This window comes from Daktulosphaira vitifoliae, unplaced genomic scaffold (assembly GCF_025091365.1).
Source record: "Daktulosphaira vitifoliae isolate Bord-2020 unplaced genomic scaffold, ASM2509136v1 Scaffold_1, whole genome shotgun sequence".
Classification (NCBI taxonomy): Eukaryota; Metazoa; Arthropoda; class Insecta; order Hemiptera; family Phylloxeridae; genus Daktulosphaira; species Daktulosphaira vitifoliae.
Window position 1 is genome coordinate 29133996 of NW_026099572.1, and position 21765 is coordinate 29155760.

Sequence of the window (21765 nt, forward strand, 5' to 3'; positions counted from 1 at the left end):
TATATATATATAAACAAATTTTTATTTTGACTGACCAATACCGCCCGCGTCTAATGCGCCTTACGTATATATATTTATATATTCCTACCATCGTTTATACCTCAGGTATAACGTTAGTCCGACCCGCCCGCCCACAAAATACGGTTATACCTAGTGCATGATACGTTTACGTACTTAAGTTGCAATATTTGTATATATATTCTAATTACTATTAAAATTTATATATTAACACGATTTATTCTAATTAAGAGATATAAAGTATTCATTCCGATTACGAGGGATGATTCCCGTATCGTCATTTTTCGTCACTACCTCCATGTTCCGGGAGTGGGTAANAATTTTTATTACTTTGAATATTTACATTCAAAGAGGCTACAATGGTATAATATGCAAAAAATAGCGATTTATTTAAAAAATGTATTTTGAAACGATATGCTTATGAATTCTATAACATATTTTGTTTTTAAATATTATTAATTATGGGAATAACAATCGACAAAACCAATATTATTTAAGGATTTCATATTATAATGGTCAACTTACAATAGTCAATATACAAGAAATAAAAGAAAATTGAATTTACATTTATTTGAAATAAAAAATTTAAGGAGGGAATTTTTTTTAAAAACCGGAAAATTTTACAAGTTTGAGAGGGAATTAAGCTTTTTTTGGTCTGGCAACACTGACTTTACAATAAACTATTATTTAAGTTCACATTGTTTGCTGTTTTGTGCCACATGTTGATTTTACTATCATATTTTCATATTTGTAAATATCACCAAAAGAATAATTTTGATAAAAAGTTTAATGCTATGTTCGAAAAAAAAAACTATATTCGTAAATTGCATACTTCATATTATTATGAATTAAATTGTTTAAGTTTGTCCTTTTAATCGTGTACTCAACCATAAAAGTGTTACGACCATATGTTATTATTTTTGATAATTAATGGTTTTAAAAACCAAATTTATGCAATAAGTTTTTCTCTTGAGTGCCAAAGTATTAAAAACTATTAGTCACAAACATAATTTAAGATCAAATATATTAAATTACTAAACCAAATAGAAAGGTAATATAAAATAAAAATGTTATTCATATTTATAGGTTTTAGCACTCTGAGCAGGTATCAAACATTATTTTGAATAATAATTCCAACTTGTTATATGGGGTACTTTTTTTTATATTTTAGATTTTTATAAATATCTGATGGTAAACATATTTTCATGTGAAATTATCTAATGACTCATATTGTCTAGACTTTTTAATAAAAATTAAATGAAATAAAACAAACTTAATAAAATAAAAATGATTTCATTCAAACCATATGTACTGATAAAAAATATTCATATTAGAAAAATTAAAGCCATTTTTGTTTCTAGTTTTGATGAAATAATTTATTTTTCTTATAGTTTTCAATATACAATTAAGAAGATATCAGTTCAAAATGAATAAATTTATGAGTATGCAAATTATCCTTTTATTTATTGTAACTTGTGTAAGTTCTATTCGCTGGTATATGCAACCTAACACACAAAAATGTTTGCGTGAAGAACTTAAGCAAAATGTATTAGTAAAAGGTGATTATGAAACTCAGTCCATTGAAGGACAATACATGGATTATATTGTTCGAGATTCTAAAGGCCATATATTAGCCAATAAGCAAGACATAACTAAGGGAAAATTCACATTTAGTACTGAAAATTATGATATGTTTGAAATTTGTTTTACATCACGTGTACCAGGTTATCAAAGAGGAGTATTGCATGAAGTATCATTAGATATTAAAACTGGAATAGAAGCTAAACAATATGAAGGACTTGGTGAAGTTGCAAAACTTAAGCCTTTGGAATTAGACTTAAAGATATTAGAAGATTTGTCATCATCAATTGTGAATGATTTTTCCGATATGAAGCATCGCGTTGAAGAAATGAGAAATACAAATGAATCTACCAGTAAAAGAGTTCATTGGTTTAGTATGTTTAGTATTTTCTGTTTAATTGGACTTAGTGTCTGGCAAATATTGTATTTAAGAAGATATTTTAAGGCAAAGAAACTTATTGAATAAAAATGATCATTAATGACTTGATACATTTTTGTGCTGTAATTAGTTTATATAACAGTAACAAAAATTTAATTAATGTTTAAACAAAATAATTCAAGTATATTTTTAATATATTAATACTTAATTTTTAAATTCTATAATTTCATTATTTTTTTGTAGTGAATAAAATTCAGTGACTTAAATCTCACACTTTTAAACAGTTGTCCCAATTTAAGATTAGAATTTTAGCTTTTTTTTTTATTTATAGAAAAAAAATGTGTGTGAATATATATGAAAAGTTTGTTTATGTCTTAAATTCCCTTTGGAATATAGTGTAATATACTGTATTCTCAAGTTTTTTTTTGTTTAGTAAAATGTTTTATTCTAATTGATTGTTGATTTTACATTGTAACTATATCTCAAATTTTAAAGAAAAAATCTTTCATAAATACAAAAAAAAAAAACCCCAGCACAGGGGGGTCGCGGCATAGTTGGATCAAGTATAATGATATCTGACAGTGATTAAAATCACTATAAAAAAAAACGCTTTGATGCAAATCTTTAGATAGTGTTTAATTTTAAAAAATTAGTGGATTATTCCAAAAGCTACATGATCTGTTAGTTCCTTATTAATATCCTAATTAAGATAAAGTATGTTGAATGAAAAAGGGATTATTAAAAAATAGTATTTCCCAAAAAAAAATTATATTGATCAATACACTTTTCAATAAGTTATAGCATTATAAAGTTAAAAATGTAAAAAATAAAATTGAGAATTTTCACACAATAATAGCATTTGGTAGCCATTTTCACCGTGAAGACAAAATAAAGTCCGAAATTTTTTTTTTCACGATAAAGTATATTACATTAGCTTTAATTTAAGATATATATAAAAGTGTCAGACTTTCCGGAACACTTTCAAAAGTTAAGTTGAAAAAATTAATTTTTTGTAAAAAAGTTGTCATTTTAAATTCCCCCCTGTGGGCAGAAAAAAGGTCAAATTTACAAAAAAAATATACCAAATGATAAGTAAAGACATCAAGCATCTATAAAAAAAAAAATTATATTGATATGTTCATTTTTGAAAAAGTTACGGCAGTTTTTAGTAAAAAAAATTTCGAAAATTAGTTTTTTAAATTTGTAATTTTTTTGGAGGATTCCCCCATTTACGGGGAACGAGGGTTGGGTTTTTTTTCAATTTTTGAGGGTAATGTCTTCGACTAGATACGATTTGTGATCTTTTGATGTATCATTGAAAGAAATCGGTTTGGTGAGAGCTAAGAAAAAGTGGTAACAGACACAAAAAAAAATAAACACATCTTAGTAAAACCAATACCTTCTCAGCTTCTCATCAAAGCTAAAAATGTAGAAAATAATCATAACACTATAAGTAAATTTTTTAAACAAATTAACAATATTTTTATTTAAATAAAATTTTGATTTTATAGTAAGTGGTACAACTCTTAATTAAATCAAAACATTCCTTTTTGTTGTTTACTTCTAGCTGCATTTCTTCTATTATGATTACCATGAAATGCTTTGTTCTCATTTTTTCTTTGTCTGTCCAATTCTGTTCGAGAATCTGATATGCTACTTGTAGGTACTTTTGTTTTATCTGGAAGAATTTATGATTTTCACTATTTTTAAGCATATAAATTTTATTATAAAATCTGAAATTATTTAGATTTAAGAATATTTTAAATTAAATAGCAGAGAATTATTGTATTAGGTAGATTTATATTTCATATTACTTAAACATTTTAACATTAGCTTTACAAATATTAACTAAAAAGAAAAAAGTAGAATAAGACTTGGGGTATCTATTTTACTAGAAGTGCAAAATGATAATTTTGTAACTAGTTTTATAGACCTTTGTTGACTACTAACTAGTAATGTCACAACAAATCCCGATTTTTTTAAGGTCAAATTGAACACAAAATAAATAATCTAAGTATTGTATAAAACATTAATTTGATTAATTTTTAAGCAAAACATTGTTAAAAAAATTTAGCATGTTATTTGTTGTTTACACCAATGTAAATTAAGGAAAAAAGTTTATTGAACCAAACCAAACAATCGGAATTTGATTCAAACATCATATTACTCAATAAGCAAGCTTTGAAAAAGTGTCATACTTCTTAAGCCCTTACAATTAAAGTTTTTTACTGCTCTAACAAATATTATTTTAAATAATTAATGGTTAAGGAGAAAAACAATTAGGCTATTACTTCGATTTGCTCGGTTATTTTGTTTAGCATCATATTTTCTTGCTTGTCTCTCTCTTAAATCTTCTGGATTTTCACAGAATGGTTGGAAATTTAGAATTGGTTGTTCTTGTTGATTATCATCTGATAAATATTCTTCAAAACATTCTAAAGTTTTTTTTTCTAACAATACCCTAGGTATAACATTAGGTCTTCTTTTCTCATTTTCATCAAGTGGTTCAGGTATAATATATTCTACTTCATCATATGTGTCATCATATTCATCATCATAATATGATTCTAATTCAGCACTTGTAACTTCAGTGAAGTTATACTGTTCATAAAAAGGCCTCATTTCATTACGAAATGATTTATCGTCTAACACTTTTTTAAGTTTTTTAATTTTTTTATTCCTAAAATTATAAGAACATTTAAATTAAAACATTATATAAGTATAAAATACTTACAATTTAACTGATGTATTACTGTCAATTTCATTTTCTTCCAAAGAAAGTGATGATAATGAAAAATCATACTTAGTAAGTTCTGGAGGGAGGCTATTTTCTAAAACCATGCTTATTACTTTTTCAGAATTCATATCATAATATTCTAAACACAACTAATAGAAAAATCACAAAGATAAAATCAACTGACAAATATAATGACTAACCTGTATAAAACCTTCTCCCAAATGTGGTAATAAATCTTTTACATCACTAATAAGTGACTGTAGCTTTGCATTTTCGAAGCTATTATTTGTAAGTTTCTAAAATTTAAAAATATTGAAATAAATATATATTTTTAAAGTAATATTTGAAATAAACTACCTCAACTTGACTTTCAGATAATTTTTCTTTGTAATCTTCATTAGAGACTTTAAGCAAAAGTAGAGAATTTTCTAAATATGTATATCGAGTTATGTCCCTAAATAAGTTTAGCAATGGAAAATATGATTAATGTATAAGATACAGGTACCAATACATTTAAAAAAATAATATAATGAGAGTATTATTGATATTATCTCACTTGTTTTTGGTCATTTTTTTACATTTTTGTAAGTCCTCAGTTAAGTTGTATAAATAATTGTAATCAATTATAAATTCATTGTAAGTTAATAGTTCTTGTATGACTTCTAAGTATTCTTCAACAGCTAATTCAGGTTCTCTAAAAAAATATTTGTAGCCATATATAAGATAAACTCAAATCGCAAAGTAAATGAATAATAATTTTTCTTTATAATAATAATAATAGTTACTTTTTATTGTTTATTCCTTCTATTAAATTATTTAAACACTGGTGGACACATTTCAATAATAGCAAGCGCGATGCATGCAGTTTATCATTAAACTGTTCTAATTTATTCATCATAATTAGTTTTTTATAAACAATTGGTTTTATGCTATGATAAAATGACGCAATGCTAGAAAGGAAATTATTTTGAGAAATTTAAAAAGTGTAGAGTTTAATAGTTACACTTACTTAGTATAAAACTTTTCTTTATAAAATAAAGTTGAAGAAATAGGATAAATTTCTATAAATGAATTTATACTATAAGAAATATCCAAAAGGAAATCTATAATATCATCAATTATCATGAGATTATCTTTATCTTTGATAGCTGAACTTTTAACAGAAAGGTTTTGATTAGATTGATTATCAAAAGCAAGATCAAATTCAATTTTTATTTGAAATTGATTAAAACACTACAATCAGACATAAATTTGATAAATTTATTGTAACTATTCAATATAAGTAAATTTAATTTACTTTATTCATGTACTGTATAGTGCTTTTTAAATTATCACTAAATACATTTTCATTTGAAAAAAGAATGTTTATTAATGTCTTTAGCTCTTCAGTATGTTCTTGTCCATAAAGTACACATACATCAAATAATATAGGTATATTTAAAATATTATTTTCACATAATAGTTTCAATAAATTATTTACTGGAATTTTCTGTAAAAAATAAAATTTTTAATTATTATTAGAAAAAAAATAAATAAGAATACTACAATTTATAAATTAAAATTATTTAAACTAGTTTTATACAGCTAAACAATATAATTTAGTGAGATTATACTATAACATTGAGCATAAAACAGTTAATAGAAATGAATTTGAATAGCTCAGGCAAGAATACTTTGTTTCTAAGATCATAAAGTCTAACTACTATATAAAATGAATGTACAAAGATAACATTAAATTAATATTTTGGTAGGAATATTCTTTAATACAAGGAAATGTTACATAGTATGCTTTGGATTAAAATAGCAAATGATTGAATGATTATTAACTCAAAGAAATATATTTAAATAGGTCAGTGCAGTCTTGTAGATAATATAAAATTCAAATTTAATTACTATACACAAATACCTCATTTTCTAAAGGAGTTGTTAAACGCTTAAATAAACAATATGCTAATTCTTCTATCTCATTATAAATTGTTATCATATCAACATCTTCAGAAAAATGATCCAATAAGTATGACGGAGTTGCTTCCTGAATAAATGTATGAAAACCAACAATAGAGCTTTTATTAAATAAAATAGTTGACCAAAATCTATTAAAATTGTATAAAAAATTTTAATATTGTTAAGCTACAATTGGATAATAGTTTTTATGAAAAAAAATAATTTACTCCATATGAGGTAAGTTGAGAAGTATTTTAAAATCATCAACTAAGTATTTCATCTGATGAAGCCAACATTTCTTTTGTTCAAGAAAATCAACAATAGATTTTAATGGATGTATATATTTTACAAACCGTCTATTTAATGATAATTTTTTGTTCTGCAATAAAAAAATTACTTATATAATATAAATTTAGTTTATCTAATAAAATCTGAAATTATTCTACAGTACACAATTATTCAAAAATAATAATACGTTAATATAATTAAATCATACATACCATATTTTCGATTTATTATAAGAAACTGTAGTTACGTACAAATTTAAATGTGACTATTAACTTTGAAAAATTGATGAGTGCGACTACATTTGAAAATTTTAATATTCTATTATCAATGTATTATTATAATAATTGATAAGGTAATTTCACAAGGCGGTCTAAATAGTTTTTTTTTTTTTAATTGATTTCAAAGTATTATTTTTGCAGTTTATTATAAAAAAACTTTAAAGTATTTCAGTTAACTAATAAAAAAAAATTATAATTTGAGCCTAAACAAATTTATTTATAGATCCACTAGAGGAGGTAACTTCATCTAAAATAAATTTAACGTTGAATTTAAAATAATTTTACATAGGATTTATTATTTTCTGATTGAATTTACATGGATTCCAAAAGAAACCTTTTAAATATAAGAATTAAAGGTTAAATTTGATACTTATGAATACATTTGACACTAGTAATTTAATATCTAATATTACATGTTTGTATCATTTGCGTGGACACATACTCACTGTATATTGTTACTATATCATTATTTAAGTTAACGTTGGTAGTATTGGTTTTCTGAGTTGGAAAGAAGTACAGCGATCGGTGTTTTCTTGTTCGTCACCGTGAGATGGAAATCTACCTAATCGACTGATAATTTTTCCGAATGGACTATCGCCGAAAATAACGATCGCGCTTTTTGAGTTTAGTACGACCTGTGTTATTTATTTCAGTAGTTTGTGCTTATTGGCTATTATAACTTGATTATCTGACATATTAAGTCACATTTGATAATTATTTTTCGTGCCATGTAAAATATATATAAACGACAGTAAAATCTTAAAAAACACGTTTCATTATTCTATTATTTATTAGTCAAATTTATTATTACTCAGAACGATTGCTAAGTAAGTTATAGTATTTTGATTGTCAAGTTTAATTGAATCAAATATTTTTTTCCCTCCAATTTTATTATTTGCTAGTTGGTTAAAATGCTTTCTTTCTAATTTTTGATGAAGAGTGCTACTTTTTCCTATCGAATTTGGCAATAAAATGTGTTGTGTTTAACGTTATCGCCTTATAATATACCTTACTATTTTAAACTTTGGAAGTGAAATTGTTTCTTAATTTTTTTTTGCTTGCATGTTTTTTGTTTAAATTAATTAGAAATTTAGAGCTATATTTTAGGGCTCATTTATCTATTTTTTTCTTGTTTTATTCTTTTTTGTGAATAAATATCTTTTCTGTTTTACAAATTTGTTTATGTCACTTGATTTTTATCGAATTTGAATGATATTTACACATTTGTTTTTTGATTTATCTAACAAATTATTTATTGACATTTACATTAGTGAAAAGTATTTTGACTCCATGATATATTTAGAATTAATTAATAAAGCATTTTTAGAATTTTACTTTTTTAACTATTTCAGTAATAAATTTTGGATGTATTTGAAATTGAAACTTTATTTAAAATATTAATTTAAAAATATAAATATTTATCTATTTAAATATTAAACTTAAAGAAAATGTATTAAAACTTAATTTTGCTAAATAATATTAAAAAAAAATATATTCATGTTTAAATTTTCTAACTATTAATATAGTTGTACTTCCTATATAGAGTTCTCTAATTATATATACTGGGAAAATAAATTTAAAATTTTTAACATAATATATAGAATAATATGTAATAAAATTAATGTAATACATATTATATTTAATATAATAGTAAAAGTTCTGTGGTACTCAAGTGATAGGGTAAGTTGAAAATTAATCATATAATAGCTCTTTTTACAATTAAAAAGAGTATTTCATTTTAAATATTATGATGTTTATATCTTCATTAAGCAATTTTTGTACTTAAACCTTTTTTCTTGAGCACCACAGAATTCTGAGGAGGTCTGAAAATATGTTATGCTTAAATATCTATGAGGGCAGAGCTACCATACCATAGAGTAAAATTTCTTAAATTATAACTTACCAAGGTTATAGTAAACAAATAAAAAAATAATTTTCATTTTTATTAATAAACTATTAAGTCTTTTTGATTTGCCTTATTATCAATATGACCACAAAGACGTTTCAATTTATATTAAAAAAACTGATTGCTATGCATGTTTATTATCAACTACTCTTAGTAAAAATCCTTCAATTGATAAAATATTGTTTAAGTTATTTAAACTTAAAATGTAAAGTATCAAAAAAGGTTATGTTATTTTTGATTTAGTGTAGAAATTGAATGAAAATCAAATCTTATAACTGTTTTTAATAAAAATATGTGTTCATCACATTAATTTCAATTACATGTATGACAGATTTGAATTTATATTTTGTTTAATGTTCAAAATTGATTTATCTTTTTTAAAATAGTTGCCTTAAAGAAGAAAATTTATATACAATTTTCTGAGGATAACTTATTTTTAATATTAATAGCTTTTATTATAATTTTTTTATTCTAAATTTAATTTTATTAAGTATAAACTTGTATAATCATTTATTATACATGTTGAGAGGTTATTAATAGGTTTTATAAGTTCGATGTTATTACAATAGCTGTTGTAGTAATAAAATTAAATGGTTATATTGAAAATTCTTAAATCATCTTATTCATTGATTAGTTCATTATGTAAATATGTATAGCTTCTAAAATAGACATTTTAAATTTACAGTAAAACTTTTAAACAAGAAACTAAGATAAATAATGATTGATGTTGTTAAAAAACTGAAACATTTTCATTTCCTTATTAATATTATTTTTTAATTATTTTAATGCTACTGTATGATTATAAATTTTATATGATGATCAAATTTATTGGATTAAGGCTTAGTTTAATGTATATACTATACATATATTCGTTATTTGAGTTATTCTTATTTATACTTGATCATTTCATTAGTTGCAAATCTTCTGCAGATTCAGTAAAATTAATGTTTGGCATTATAACCCCGACTGGTCATTCAGTTAGTGTTATTGAAATAAACGTATGAATCCACAATCTTGTACATGGCCACAAAAATCGATGAGAACCCGATAAAACGGTACAAACCTTCCAGTCCGACACCTCAGTTGAGATAGTAAGTTGTAAACAACCTAATTTCTTTACCTACAATTATACAAAACCAAATAGGTATCAATTATACATAGGTAAACCATTATGTACAGTTTTAGCTTCTCTGATTTAAGGAAATTTAATTACTAAATTAAAACGGTTTACTTTTATTTGATGTTGTTGTTAGTTATGTATGAATTGCATAATTTACTCTTAGCTTCTTGTTTGTGTTTTAAATTATTCTATTCTACCATAGTTTTATATTTTTTAAACACTAATCAAATGAAGATGAATTAAGTTATATTATTAAAAAATAAAAAATTTTAAATTAATATTTATGTGCATTTATAATTAATAAGAAAAAAAAAATTAAAATGTTTTAGTAATCAAGAAAACGGCAGTAAGATAATGGGTCCTGTTATGGAAATTTCTTCTGAAAATAATATTGTATCTGAAAAAGTAATTATACTTGATGCTGGTGCTCAATATGGAAAAGTAATTGATCGTAAAGTTAGAGAATTATGTGTTGAAAGTGATATCTTACCATTACAAACTTCTGCATTAACAATTAAAGAAAAAGGATACAAGTAAGTTTTAAAATATATCATTTAATACAATAGTTTTTAAAAATAAATCCTATACTATTTTCTTATGAACTTCTTATTTTATTTTTATAATTTTTTTATTTAAAAATTAATTGAACTTAGAAATTATTATTCTTATTTTATATTACTGCTTTGGAAAATTAATCTATTGTTTTAACTTAATAATGTTGGGTTTGGTATTATAATTATTTGTTGTAATCATCTTTTTCTATCATTTTGTAATTAGAATTTTATTTTAAATACTTTTAATTAAATATTCATTACAGAGCTATCATTATATCTGGCGGGCCAAATTCAGTTAATGACTCAGATGCACCTAATTATGATCCAGATATATTTAGAATAGGATTACCCGTTTTAGGTAATTAGAAAATTAGAGCTGTTTTTATTTTACTGAAGTTTCTCTCTACTTCATAGGAATTTGCTATGGTATGCAAATGATGAATAAAGAATTTGGTGGGCAGGTTGCTCCTACTGTAGGTCGGGAAGATGGAATTTACAATGTTGATATTGACCCTCAGTGTTTACTGTTTAAGTGAGTTTTTATTTTTTAATGTTTCTTGTAATTTAAATTTTAAAATTTGAAATTTTATAGATCATTATCAAAAACACAAAGTGTCCTTTTAACTCATGGAGATCATGTAGTAAAAGTAGCTGATACTTTCAAAGTGATAGCTACATCTAACAATATGATAGCTGCAATAGGCAACGATAGTAAAAAATTATATGGACTTCAATTTCATCCAGAGGTATTGAAAATATTTTATTATTTATCTTTTTGCATGACAAAAAATTAAATATTAACAATATAAATAAATATTTATAGCAAAATATAAGACTTAAAAATATTTTAATTACAATTTATACAAATGGACAGTTTCTATGAAAAGAGGATTAAGATATATACTATTTTCAGTGAATAAAAAAAAAACATATGTTGTACATAAAAAAAAAAAAAATGATTTATACCAAACTTTTTTAATAATAATTCAATATTTAATGTTTCTTATTCACTTTACAATTGCTACTGATTGATGAGGTCATTACAAAGTTAATATAAGTTCTATAACATTAATAAACATTAATATTCATCTATTTTTTTTTTTGTGATTTTGTAAAAAAAAATATTGAAAGGTTATTACATATTTATGTTATTTTTCATGTTAAAAGTAATATGTAGACTTATATCATATTTTAGTGTTTTTGATTAATTTTAAACTAATTGTAATCTTAAATAATATTATTATAATAAAGAAAAACTGTTTTACCAATAATAAGATAACTGTTAATATCAAAATTAAATATTAATTTATTCTATAGTTTTTATTTAATCTAACAATAAAACCAGTTAGTTTGTTTTATCATTTTATGTTTCATGACATACTTAATGTCTATCAATAACAACAAACAAATATAAAATATATTTATCTATAAGTAAACATCAATTGTTCATATTAATGTAATAATACAAAATTATTATTGATTGATATTACTAAGCATTTATTAAATAATCTTATAGTTAATTTTATAATTTTTAAGTTAGCTTTTCTTCGCCATATACTGTGAAAAATCATTTAAAATACTTGCGTGTTACTTATTATGGTTTTTCAACATTATTGATTATTCTAGATAATCAACATAAATATTAATTTATATATTGTATCACAATAATAATAAAAAAAAAAATACGGTTGAAAGCTCAGTTAATACATTTTTAGTTAGTTAAACTAGGCTTTGTTCAGTGTTATCAGATAATCATAACAATTTTGTGTTAAATCAATATATATTTTTGGTACTGAAAGGTATTAAAAAATTTCAAGTTAGATAAGAGAAAAATGTATATTTATTGATACATAATACATTTTCAAATAAAGATAATTTTTTATTATAATTATTATTATTAAAGAAATTATTTATATTTTTTTGTGTTAATTAACCCATAGAATACTAAAATTTAATACTAGAATACTAGAGTATCAAAATTAAAATTTTAATGTAATTTGTTGTATTATATTCTTAATATTTTTAACTTAGTAAATTTAATAATTGAACAAACAAATGTGTTTTAATGAAATACTTAAGGTTATAAAGAAGTAGATTAAACAATATATATTTCCAAAAGAATATTTTTAGAACTACTTATTTTGTCCAACAGATTACAGAATAACATAATAAAATTCACATGAAATATGAATTAAATACATTGTTATAGTTACATACATATAGTTTTATTCTATACTGTAATCTATTGATGACTTTTAGTCATCATAGTGTATATTTTAAATTTATAATGTGAACATTTGGTTTAAAATTTATATGATGTATTAGGTTAATCTAACTGAACATGGTACTCAAATGTTAAAAACATTTTTGTATGAAGTGGCTAGTTTAAATGGAGTCTATACAGTTAAAAGTCGTGAAGAAGAATGTATTCAATATATCAAAGAGAGTGTTGGACAAAATAAAGTTTTGGTTCTTTTAAGTGGGGGTGTTGATTCTACAGTTTGTGCTGCACTTTTGCATAAAGCTTTAAATCCTCAACAAGTAATAGCTGTTCATATAGATAATGGTTTTATGAGAAAATACGAGAGTGAAAAAGTTATGCAATCTCTAACAGCTATAGGACTTGATGTTAAAGGTAACAATAATTCAAATTAAGATAATGTAATTAAATTATAAATATTTTATATTTACAGCTGTTAATGCTATGTATGATTTTAAGTATGGAACTACAATTTTACCAGATTTACATGTAGCCAATCGTACTAGAATTTCATTACCATTATGTCAAGTTAATAATCCAGAAGAGAAAAGAAAAATAATTGGTGATGTTTTTGTTAAGGTAAATATTCTATATTTTAGAAATATCAAATTTATTTAACATGAATAAGTTTCTGTTTAATTACAGTTAGTTTCTTTGTTTTTAAATATTTTTAGACTGCAGACAAGTTCCTGAAATCATTAAATTTATCCTCTGATGATGTACTTTTGGCCCAAGGTACTCTTCGGCCCGATTTAATTGAATCAGCTTCACGACTGGCTAGTAATCATGCTGATACTATAAAAACACATCATAATGATAGTAAACTTATAAGGGAATTGCGAGATAAAGGACGTGTTATTGAACCTTTACAAGATTTCCACAAAGATGAGGTGAGTTTAATCAACATTTGTAGCAAACCTAGTTTTATCAGAGTCTTTCAAATTTGAATATAGTATGCATTCTTCTTATATTATAATATTTACAGGTTAGAAGATTAGGAATAGATTTAGGGCTTAGTGAAAGTATTGTATATCGGCATCCATTTCCAGGGCCAGGCTTAGCTATACGTGTGATTTGTGGTGAAGAACCATATATTGAAAAAGATTTTTCTGAAACCCAAGTTTTAGTAAAAATTGTAGTAGAATATGATGACATGGTTTTAAAGGTATATTTAATCTGTTTTCATATCACTTTCTACAACATATAATGCTATTTTTTTGTTTTAATCTCAATCTTAAATAGAAAATTATGCTATTATTTTTATGTTTATAAAATGATTAAAAATTTCTTTGTTAATATTGAAAGGAAGAAGTTAAAAATAATATTTAACTACTGTTTAAACAAAAGTATTTGTTTAATAATTAATTTCAGTAAAAGTAAAATAGACAAAAATTATAATATAAGACAGTAATTATGATGCAACAACAATGATAATATCACTGACCGCCGCAAAAAAAAAAAAAATTCACATAGTTGCCTGCTATTTTGTAATACTACAATAGCATAAATTATAAATGTTCTATTTAATAGTAAAATAAATGATAACACTGAATTTTATTTTATTTTCAACATTTCCTCTAGAATTACAATTTATAACATTTGTTTTATTTTAACAATATTAATTCAATTTATTTATTCTCACTTGTGACCTGAGGTATTGAAAATAAATCCTTGACAATGGCTTTGTCATGATATCTGTCAGCTGTTTTTTACTGCATATATACTCTAACACAAACAAACCTTCATTGTGTGTAATGATATTTTACATCTATGTGTTTAGTCCTCTAATGGAACTCTGGGTTCTTTACTAACCCTGTTGAGTTTTGGTTATCCACATATATAATTGGTGTACTCTCCTGTGTTTTCAACAGGTCACTTATTAGTAGCGACAATCATGAAATTTCTTGTACTGCCTGACTAAGAAACTATATATTCTGACTCATTTGTTGATAGTGGCACTGAATTTTGCCTTTGTGAACCCCAAGCAATTATTCCATTGCCCATCATAAATATAGCACCTGATGTTGATTTCTCGTGACTGTTTATGGTGCACTTGTTTGATGTTGAATACCTAATTTTTCTATGTGTTATATCGGGATTCATGTACTCTAAACATTGTCATTTTGTAAAATTTTACTGATATAACTTTGATTTTTAATCAAATTTAGATTAATTTTTAATTTTTCTTTTACTTCTGATTTATTTTTCAAGAAATACACATAACAATAATTTGTATAATCAAAAAATAAGTTATCTTTGAATAATACAAAATAACGTTTACCATCTAATGAATTTCACTCCATTTGCCCACATACATTGCTATGTATAATTTCACTTGGTGCTGTTGTTTTTATTTTTCTCAATGAAAACTATTTTGAATGTTGTTTTCTATAAATGGATGCTTCACAAAATTTGTCCTTTGTAGTCATTCAAAATGTAAAAAAAAAAAAAAAAGAAGGATAATAATATTATAAGAAAGGGGCTGGATTGCGCGATAGAGCATGAGTGAATTACTATGTTTAATATTTTATCGGGGTCATGGTTCGAGAGTTTAAAATAATAAGGTTATTAATATAAATTAATGTATAAAGTTATTTTGATAATATGTTAGATTGTAAAAATTAATCACTGTTATATTAATGAATTTGACTATTCATTAAACCTTATTAAAAAACAATTAACATTCTTCTAGTCAATAAAACAATGGATTAATACAATTGACTCACCTTTTGTTGTTCTTATTTAATCTCTTAAAATAGATTGTAGTTATATAGGTATAATTTGAACACCAAAGTATGATTTGTAAGTGTCAGGAAGCATCCAGAAGTCAAGATTGTTTCTTACTCATTTTTCCACCATGTGCTAAATAGTTGACTAACTCCACTACTATGTTCCATGCTGTACCCTATTATGTTCTACTCAGTAATCACTGCACTACTTCAGTGATGCTCTTAGCCCTTTTACTTTATATAGTTGATAGTCCCTATCTCTTATTTTTTTTTTGGTAATCTTGAATACCATATTGTCTTTTTAGATTGTTTTATTACTATCATTTTATAATTCATTACACGGTAATCATGACTTGGATAATTATTACGTGAAAATATATATATTTAAATTACAAATTATTTTATGATATCAATTTGGTAAGTAATACAATTTTTTGTGTCATTGTACTTATTATAATTTATATTCAAATATTTTATGAATTATTTAAAAGTAATATAATATGCATGGATATTACAACACTTTGCCCGTTTCTTTAAATGGTAATTGCATACGAGTTAAATAATTTTTTAGATGTTGAAAATTTTGAAGTTCTAGTTGCTGATGCTACTGATGCAATGTTTCAACCACTTTTACTAAATTGGCCAGTATGATTTTCTGTTCTAATAGCATTTTTAATAAATTTACGCATTTAACATCGGACATAATTTTTATTCTTTTGTCGAAACACGTATCAGGCTAGATTAAATTTTATTTCTGGAATGTATAGAACGTCTTACAAATATTTATATATTAAATAAAATACTTTTATATTACCTTTGCTGTAACCTGTAATTGTAGTTCCATTTCCAGTATGTACTTCCCCATTAGTTTTAAATTGTTTGTAATCTACAAACCATTCAATATGTCTGGATATATGGTCACTGGCGCCCGAATCCACATATCATTTATTGATTTACTTTTATTGCTCAATAACTATTTAACATCCTATCAACGTGTTACTCATTAAATGTTGTAATTCACCATTTTTATCTTATTGTGCCTTTTTATAAACAAGACAGTTACGTTTATAGGAATTGCAGTTTCCAAGTCATTTATTTTTGTTAAAATTCTCACGCTTAATGTTTGAAAATTGTTTTTGCTGTACTCTTTCTACTGCAAGTGCATAATTTTCAGTTGTTTATTTGGAGAACTAGTTTTTTGAGTTAATCTAGCATCTTCAATCATGAGTCACAGTATCAAATTCTCAAATGTTTGTTTACATCTAGCATTGAATTCTAAAATTTAATTAAAAATCTTGATCATCAGCATTAACTGATTTTGGTTCACCTGTCTGTTTCAATTGTCTGCTCTAATTTTACAGTTTTGATATATGATGAGCCATGCTATCTGCTGGATCCATAACATATTTGTCGAATCTTTCTTGCAACAAAGAAATGTTGGTTGCTGACTTCTGCTCTTATACTAAGCAATTAATCCTACATATCTCTGGCCGTATCACAATTTATTATATACAGTAACAGCTGCTTATCCACCGACATTACAATGTATTTCTAAGCCTAATTGTCTGTCTTTTTCCATACTGAACAATCTACATATTTTTTTCAAACATCATCTTTAGTCCCATCACTTCATCTTGCTAAACTCAGTTTCTTTACTTAACCAGTAGTTACATTAAATATTTTACATGAAGTCATTATGACTCTCATCTGAAATTTCCATTATTACTAATTGCGCCAATTAGTTTATTTTTATTGTTTCATCCATTATAGATAACTAATTTTCTGTACACTATGTATTTTAAAATAAACAAACTGTTGCAGTAAAAAATTTAAATGTTCACGTTAAACAATATTTGCACTCAAACACAAATTTTTTTTTTATTTTTTATAAATAATAAAAAAAAAAGTGTATATAACTCCCCTTTATAACTATTTTTTTATTTTAAACGGTACTATTAAAAGTGTTACGCAAGTTATTATGATTGTTAAAATTTTTTTTTAATTTTATTACATAGACCCCCTAAAAATAAATGTTGGTCTTAAATTAAGGTGTAGTAAGCATACATAAGATAAATAGTAATATATATATATATATAGACAATATATTTAAAAAAAATGTATCAATTGAATTAACAAGTTCTAGATTTAACTGGTAATTGTTTTATTATGATTTTATTATTATTAAATAAATATAATAAAAAAAAGTATTTTGGACTTTCAAAAAATTAAAACCTATTTAATATATAGATATTAAACACACAAATAAAAAATGACTAAAACTTAGAAGTGAATTTAAAAATTAAAGATTTTTATAATGATCACTTGAAAAAACCAAAGCTTCACTGTCTCTGAATTAAGATCACCTCTCTTTAAAAGGTCATACAGCATTCCTGAAATATTCAATATTAAATAGTTTTAATTTTATAGACCAGACTCTGGTTGTAAAAAAGGAGCTGATGTGTGTGATGTGGTGTATGTGTATTAAGAGAATCGTTAAATACCATGTGATATCCTCATAACATTTTCTATATGTTAGTTAAACCTCTGAGACTGTATGTTTATTATTAAAAAAGTTATAGTGAAATGCTCAGATTTTTATTTTTAATATAACTATTTTACTCAATTTAAGAGACTGAGGCACATGTTGATTTTGTCATGTTGGTCTCTAAAGTTTCACTTCTAAAATGTAAAAAAAAAAAAACCTAAGTCTTAATAATAAAATTTTAAAAATCAATTTTTAATGGCCACTGTAAAAAGTTATCCTTTTTTAAAGATATTCCATTTAAATTATAAAAATGCCATATAATAGTTTTTGTCACAATAATACAGAATTAAATCTTAACTATGTTATCAACTTAAAAATGATAAATGTTTCAAATAATTTTTATATTTTGACTTATTAATTGGTTTTGTGTAATAGAATTGATTTTATATTAGTATTACATATTTTTAGAGTCATGCACTCTTAAATCGTATAGAAAATGCTACATCTGAAAATGAGAGAAATATGTTAGTAGAAATATCAAAAAAACAAAAAATGACTGCAACATTACTACCTATTAAAAGTGTTGGAGTGCAAGTAATAACTTAATTAGGTTTTTTATTTTTATTACATTTGTAGAGGTAATTAATTAAACTTTAATTAGGGTGACAAACGTACTTATAGCTATGTGGTAGCTATTTCTTGTACTGATCCTGAACCTATCTGGGAAGATTTATTTTATCTAGCCAGAATTATACCTAGAGTGTGTCACAATGTCAATAGAGTGTGTTATGTGTCTGGTCCACCAGTTAATTATCAAGTATTAGATATCACAAGCACATATTTAAATAGCAGTGTTGTTAATTTACTTAAAGAAGCTGATCATGTTGTTAATAAGGTATTTATATTTGATATTGATTAAATTATTGTTGTTTCAAATAATTTAATTTTTATTATCTTAGGTGTTAGCAGAATGTCCTATAAGTATGCGTAAAATTAGTCAAATGCCTGTAATTTTGATTCCTGTTCATTTTGATCGGGATATAGCTTATCGTCATCCTTCTTGCCAGCGTTCAATTGTTATTAGGCCTTTCATTACAGAAGATTTTATGACTGGTATTCCTGCATTACCCGGCAAACATATACCAGCTGCAGTATGTATAATTTATTAATATATTTTGGGACTTATGTACAGAACATATTTTTTTTAGTAAACATAAAATTGAATAAAAATAATTTTTTATAACAGTGATTGTAAAAAATGTTCTCTTCATCTCTAAAAGCCATACCTTTGTCTTTGCAAATCTGTATCTCCCTTTTCCCCCTGTTAATGTCTACGTATTGATTACAGCTGGCTTGTCTTATCATTTATTTTAAATATGTCTTTATTGATATTCCTTTACTTTTATGATCGTTTATGTCTTTCGAATATATTTGTTAGATCAGGTTTTGTCTCAATAAATTACCGAACATAATTCTGTTCTTTTCTTATATGATGCTTAATAGAATTCTTTTTCATTTATTAGGTTTAATACATATTTATGTTCATTCATTGTCCATGTTTTATAATTTTATAGAATACATTTAGCATTTTGCAAAATTATTTCTTACCTTAATAAGTTTTTCTTTATAATTAGTTGACTTTTTTTACATATATGTTCTTTTGCTATAGTTATTTGTTTGGTAATCTTTGCTGCGCATCTATCTTTGTTAGTTATTGTACACCCTAGGTACTTGAATTACTTAGTTTGTTCAATTAGATAATTAAATTAAAAATAAATAAATAAATTATCTATTCTTAAATTTACTAAAGGACTAACTTTTATTTTTATGTTTTATTTGCATTTATTTTCATCTGTTATTTCTGCAATATTTAGTTATAAATAAAATGAATAGGTAAGGTGACAACTAACAGCCTTATTTAACTCTTTTTAACTTAAGTTAATTGTGTTAAATGATTTCTTCAAATTAATGAAGGTTATAAATATGTTAACATTTACCCCTTTTCACGTTAACACTTTTTGGGCGAGAATTGCTTCTATTGTATTGATTCCTTATCTAAAACCAAATTAGTATATATAAAATTCCTCTTCGATTTTTTTCTTTATCATGTTTTTCATAATAATGAGAAATATCTTTAATTCATGTGTTAAGAGAATTATTGTTCTATAATTTTTGTATTCAGTGTTAATTCATAATCATATCATTTTCTTCTATCGATCCTTCATTAAGGTCTTCTATATATTCTTTTCATTTCTTCATTATCTTCTATACAAAATTAGTATTCCTTTTCATCCTTAACAATTTTTCTTTGTGGTTTTAGGACGCTTGTTAGTTCTATAATTATTCTATATGCTTCATCCATTCTATTTGTAGTCTTATTTGTTTTAATGCTTTTATGTGTTGTATCCATCCATTTTTTCCTTCTCTACACTTTTGGGTAGTATGATTCTTTACTATTCTATACATCTCACTATCAGTTTTCATTAGTTTATTGTGATATTTTATTGAAACTATTATCACATTTGTTATCCATGGATTCTTTGGATTTAATTTCCTGAATCTAAAAGATTTCTTAGAAGATTGTTGATTTTTGCTAGCCAGTTCTTCCCACAAAAGATTACTAAAGTAACTAGCGGTTATCATTTTATTGTGAGCTTTGATTTGAAAATTCCACCTTGTATCTTCATTTCTAAGTTTCTCTTCATTCCATATTTTATGTTTGGTTTGTTTTGCAAAACATTCATATGCTATTTTGTATTAAGTTGTGATCGCTATAAATTTTCGTTCCATACAAAAAAATGTACTAATTAATGAGATAACTTTTATTTTTGCAATAAAATAAAAATAAAATTAGTTTTGCTATAAATTTCTTTAATTAATTTATATTTGGCAATATTTCAGTTGGTTCTAAAAATGATGGCTGCTGCTCAAGAAATATCTGGTATATCTCGAGTACTGTATGATTTGACGTCAAAACCTCCTGGCACAACGGAATGGGAATAATTTTTCTTTTGATAATTGTTTGATAACATACTTATATAATGTATGTTTTAAAGATACCAAATTATATAAAAAAAAAATCTTAAGATAATACTTGCTCACTGGTGATTTCAATCAGTTAACATCTCTATTACTGTTACTACTTTCTGTACTGGTTTCCCAATAAATTTAATATTTATACTAGTGTACTATCTTCTGGTTTTAAATTAAACTATTGTTTATTTGTAACGAGACATGAAAAGTCTTGGTTGTTATTTTTTATATTTGTGTTTATTAACATGTCGATCCTTAAAAATATTTGTTTCATTTTACATAAAGTAATATATTTAATACCATATTGCTTAACCTTTAAGTAAGAGCCTATTGTACAAAATAAATTCTCCCTTATAAATTTATAGCATATATATATATATATACTGTTTAAATTATTTCTTTACAATTTAATACGTTAAAAATAATGTATTTAAAGGATATTACATAATATAT

General features: G+C 24.2%; 3 protein-coding genes across 6 annotated transcripts; 2 read left to right on the top strand and 1 right to left on the bottom strand.

Annotated features, from left to right (window-relative positions):
* The first annotated feature begins 806 nt into the window (after nucleotides 1-806).
* Nucleotides 807-2088, top strand: LOC126895197 (transmembrane emp24 domain-containing protein bai-like). Its single transcript, XM_050666800.1, has 2 exons — nucleotides 807-1069; nucleotides 1410-2088. Exon 2 carries the CDS (start codon nucleotides 1445-1447, stop codon nucleotides 2063-2065), a length of 621 nt encoding a protein of 206 aa, XP_050522757.1. The 5' UTR covers nucleotides 807-1069; nucleotides 1410-1444; the 3' UTR covers nucleotides 2066-2088.
* A 1344-nt stretch (nucleotides 2089-3432) lies between these two features.
* Nucleotides 3433-7796, bottom strand: LOC126895165 (activating signal cointegrator 1 complex subunit 2). Of its 2 annotated transcripts, none has more exons than XM_050666723.1 (12): nucleotides 7672-7796; nucleotides 6887-7038; nucleotides 6622-6808; nucleotides 6013-6204; nucleotides 5725-5948; nucleotides 5501-5665; nucleotides 5272-5409; nucleotides 5073-5169; nucleotides 4916-5011; nucleotides 4713-4864; nucleotides 4270-4658; nucleotides 3433-3656 (listed from the first exon to the last, which is right to left on the bottom strand). In XM_050666723.1, exons 2-12 carry the CDS (start codon nucleotides 6937-6939, stop codon nucleotides 3514-3516), a joined length of 1836 nt encoding a protein of 611 aa, XP_050522680.1. In that variant the 5' UTR covers nucleotides 6940-7038; nucleotides 7672-7796; the 3' UTR covers nucleotides 3433-3513. The 2 variants fall into 2 exon arrangements, with proteins under 2 accessions (XP_050522680.1, XP_050522679.1); XM_050666722.1 differs by lacking the exon at nucleotides 7672-7796 and adding an exon at nucleotides 7160-7335.
* Nucleotides 7797-7903: 107 nt separating this feature from the next.
* LOC126895160 (GMP synthase [glutamine-hydrolyzing]) lies at nucleotides 7904-21526 on the top strand. 3 transcript variants are annotated; one of them, XM_050666708.1, is made up of 14 exons: nucleotides 7904-8052; nucleotides 10045-10222; nucleotides 10581-10784; nucleotides 11069-11163; nucleotides 11220-11337; nucleotides 11398-11551; nucleotides 13131-13440; nucleotides 13499-13644; nucleotides 13740-13955; nucleotides 14051-14230; nucleotides 18748-18873; nucleotides 18941-19174; nucleotides 19239-19430; nucleotides 21181-21526. In XM_050666708.1, the coding sequence occupies exons 2-14, from the start codon at nucleotides 10152-10154 to the stop codon at nucleotides 21280-21282; spliced, it is 2148 nt and encodes a 715-aa protein (XP_050522665.1). In that variant the 5' UTR covers nucleotides 7904-8052; nucleotides 10045-10151; the 3' UTR covers nucleotides 21283-21526. The 3 variants fall into 3 exon arrangements, with proteins under 3 accessions (XP_050522665.1, XP_050522666.1, XP_050522667.1); XM_050666709.1 differs by having other exon boundaries at nucleotides 7905-8052; nucleotides 10062-10222; XM_050666710.1 differs by lacking the exon at nucleotides 10045-10222 and having other exon boundaries at nucleotides 7905-8052.
* The last annotated feature ends 239 nt before the right edge of the window (nucleotides 21527-21765 follow it).

Coding starts and splice junctions, on each gene's coding strand:
- LOC126895197 (XM_050666800.1), top strand. CDS start 1,445: ATGAATAAATTTATGAGTATGCAAATTATCCTTTTATTTATTGTAACT.
- LOC126895165 (XM_050666722.1), bottom strand. Junction 6,205..6,621: donor CAACTCCTTTAGAAAATGAG/GTATTTGTGTAT, acceptor TATTTTTTACAG/AAAATTCCAGTAAATAATTT. Junction 5,949..6,012: donor CTATACAGTACATGAATAAA/GTAAATTAAATT, acceptor GTCTGATTGTAG/TGTTTTAATCAATTTCAAAT.
- LOC126895160 (XM_050666708.1), top strand. CDS start 10,152: ATGGCCACAAAAATCGATGAGAACCCGATAAAACGGTACAAACCTTCC. Junction 11,338..11,397: donor CCTCAGTGTTTACTGTTTAA/GTGAGTTTTTAT, acceptor GAAATTTTATAG/ATCATTATCAAAAACACAAA. Junction 13,645..13,739: donor TTGGTGATGTTTTTGTTAAG/GTAAATATTCTA, acceptor AAATATTTTTAG/ACTGCAGACAAGTTCCTGAA.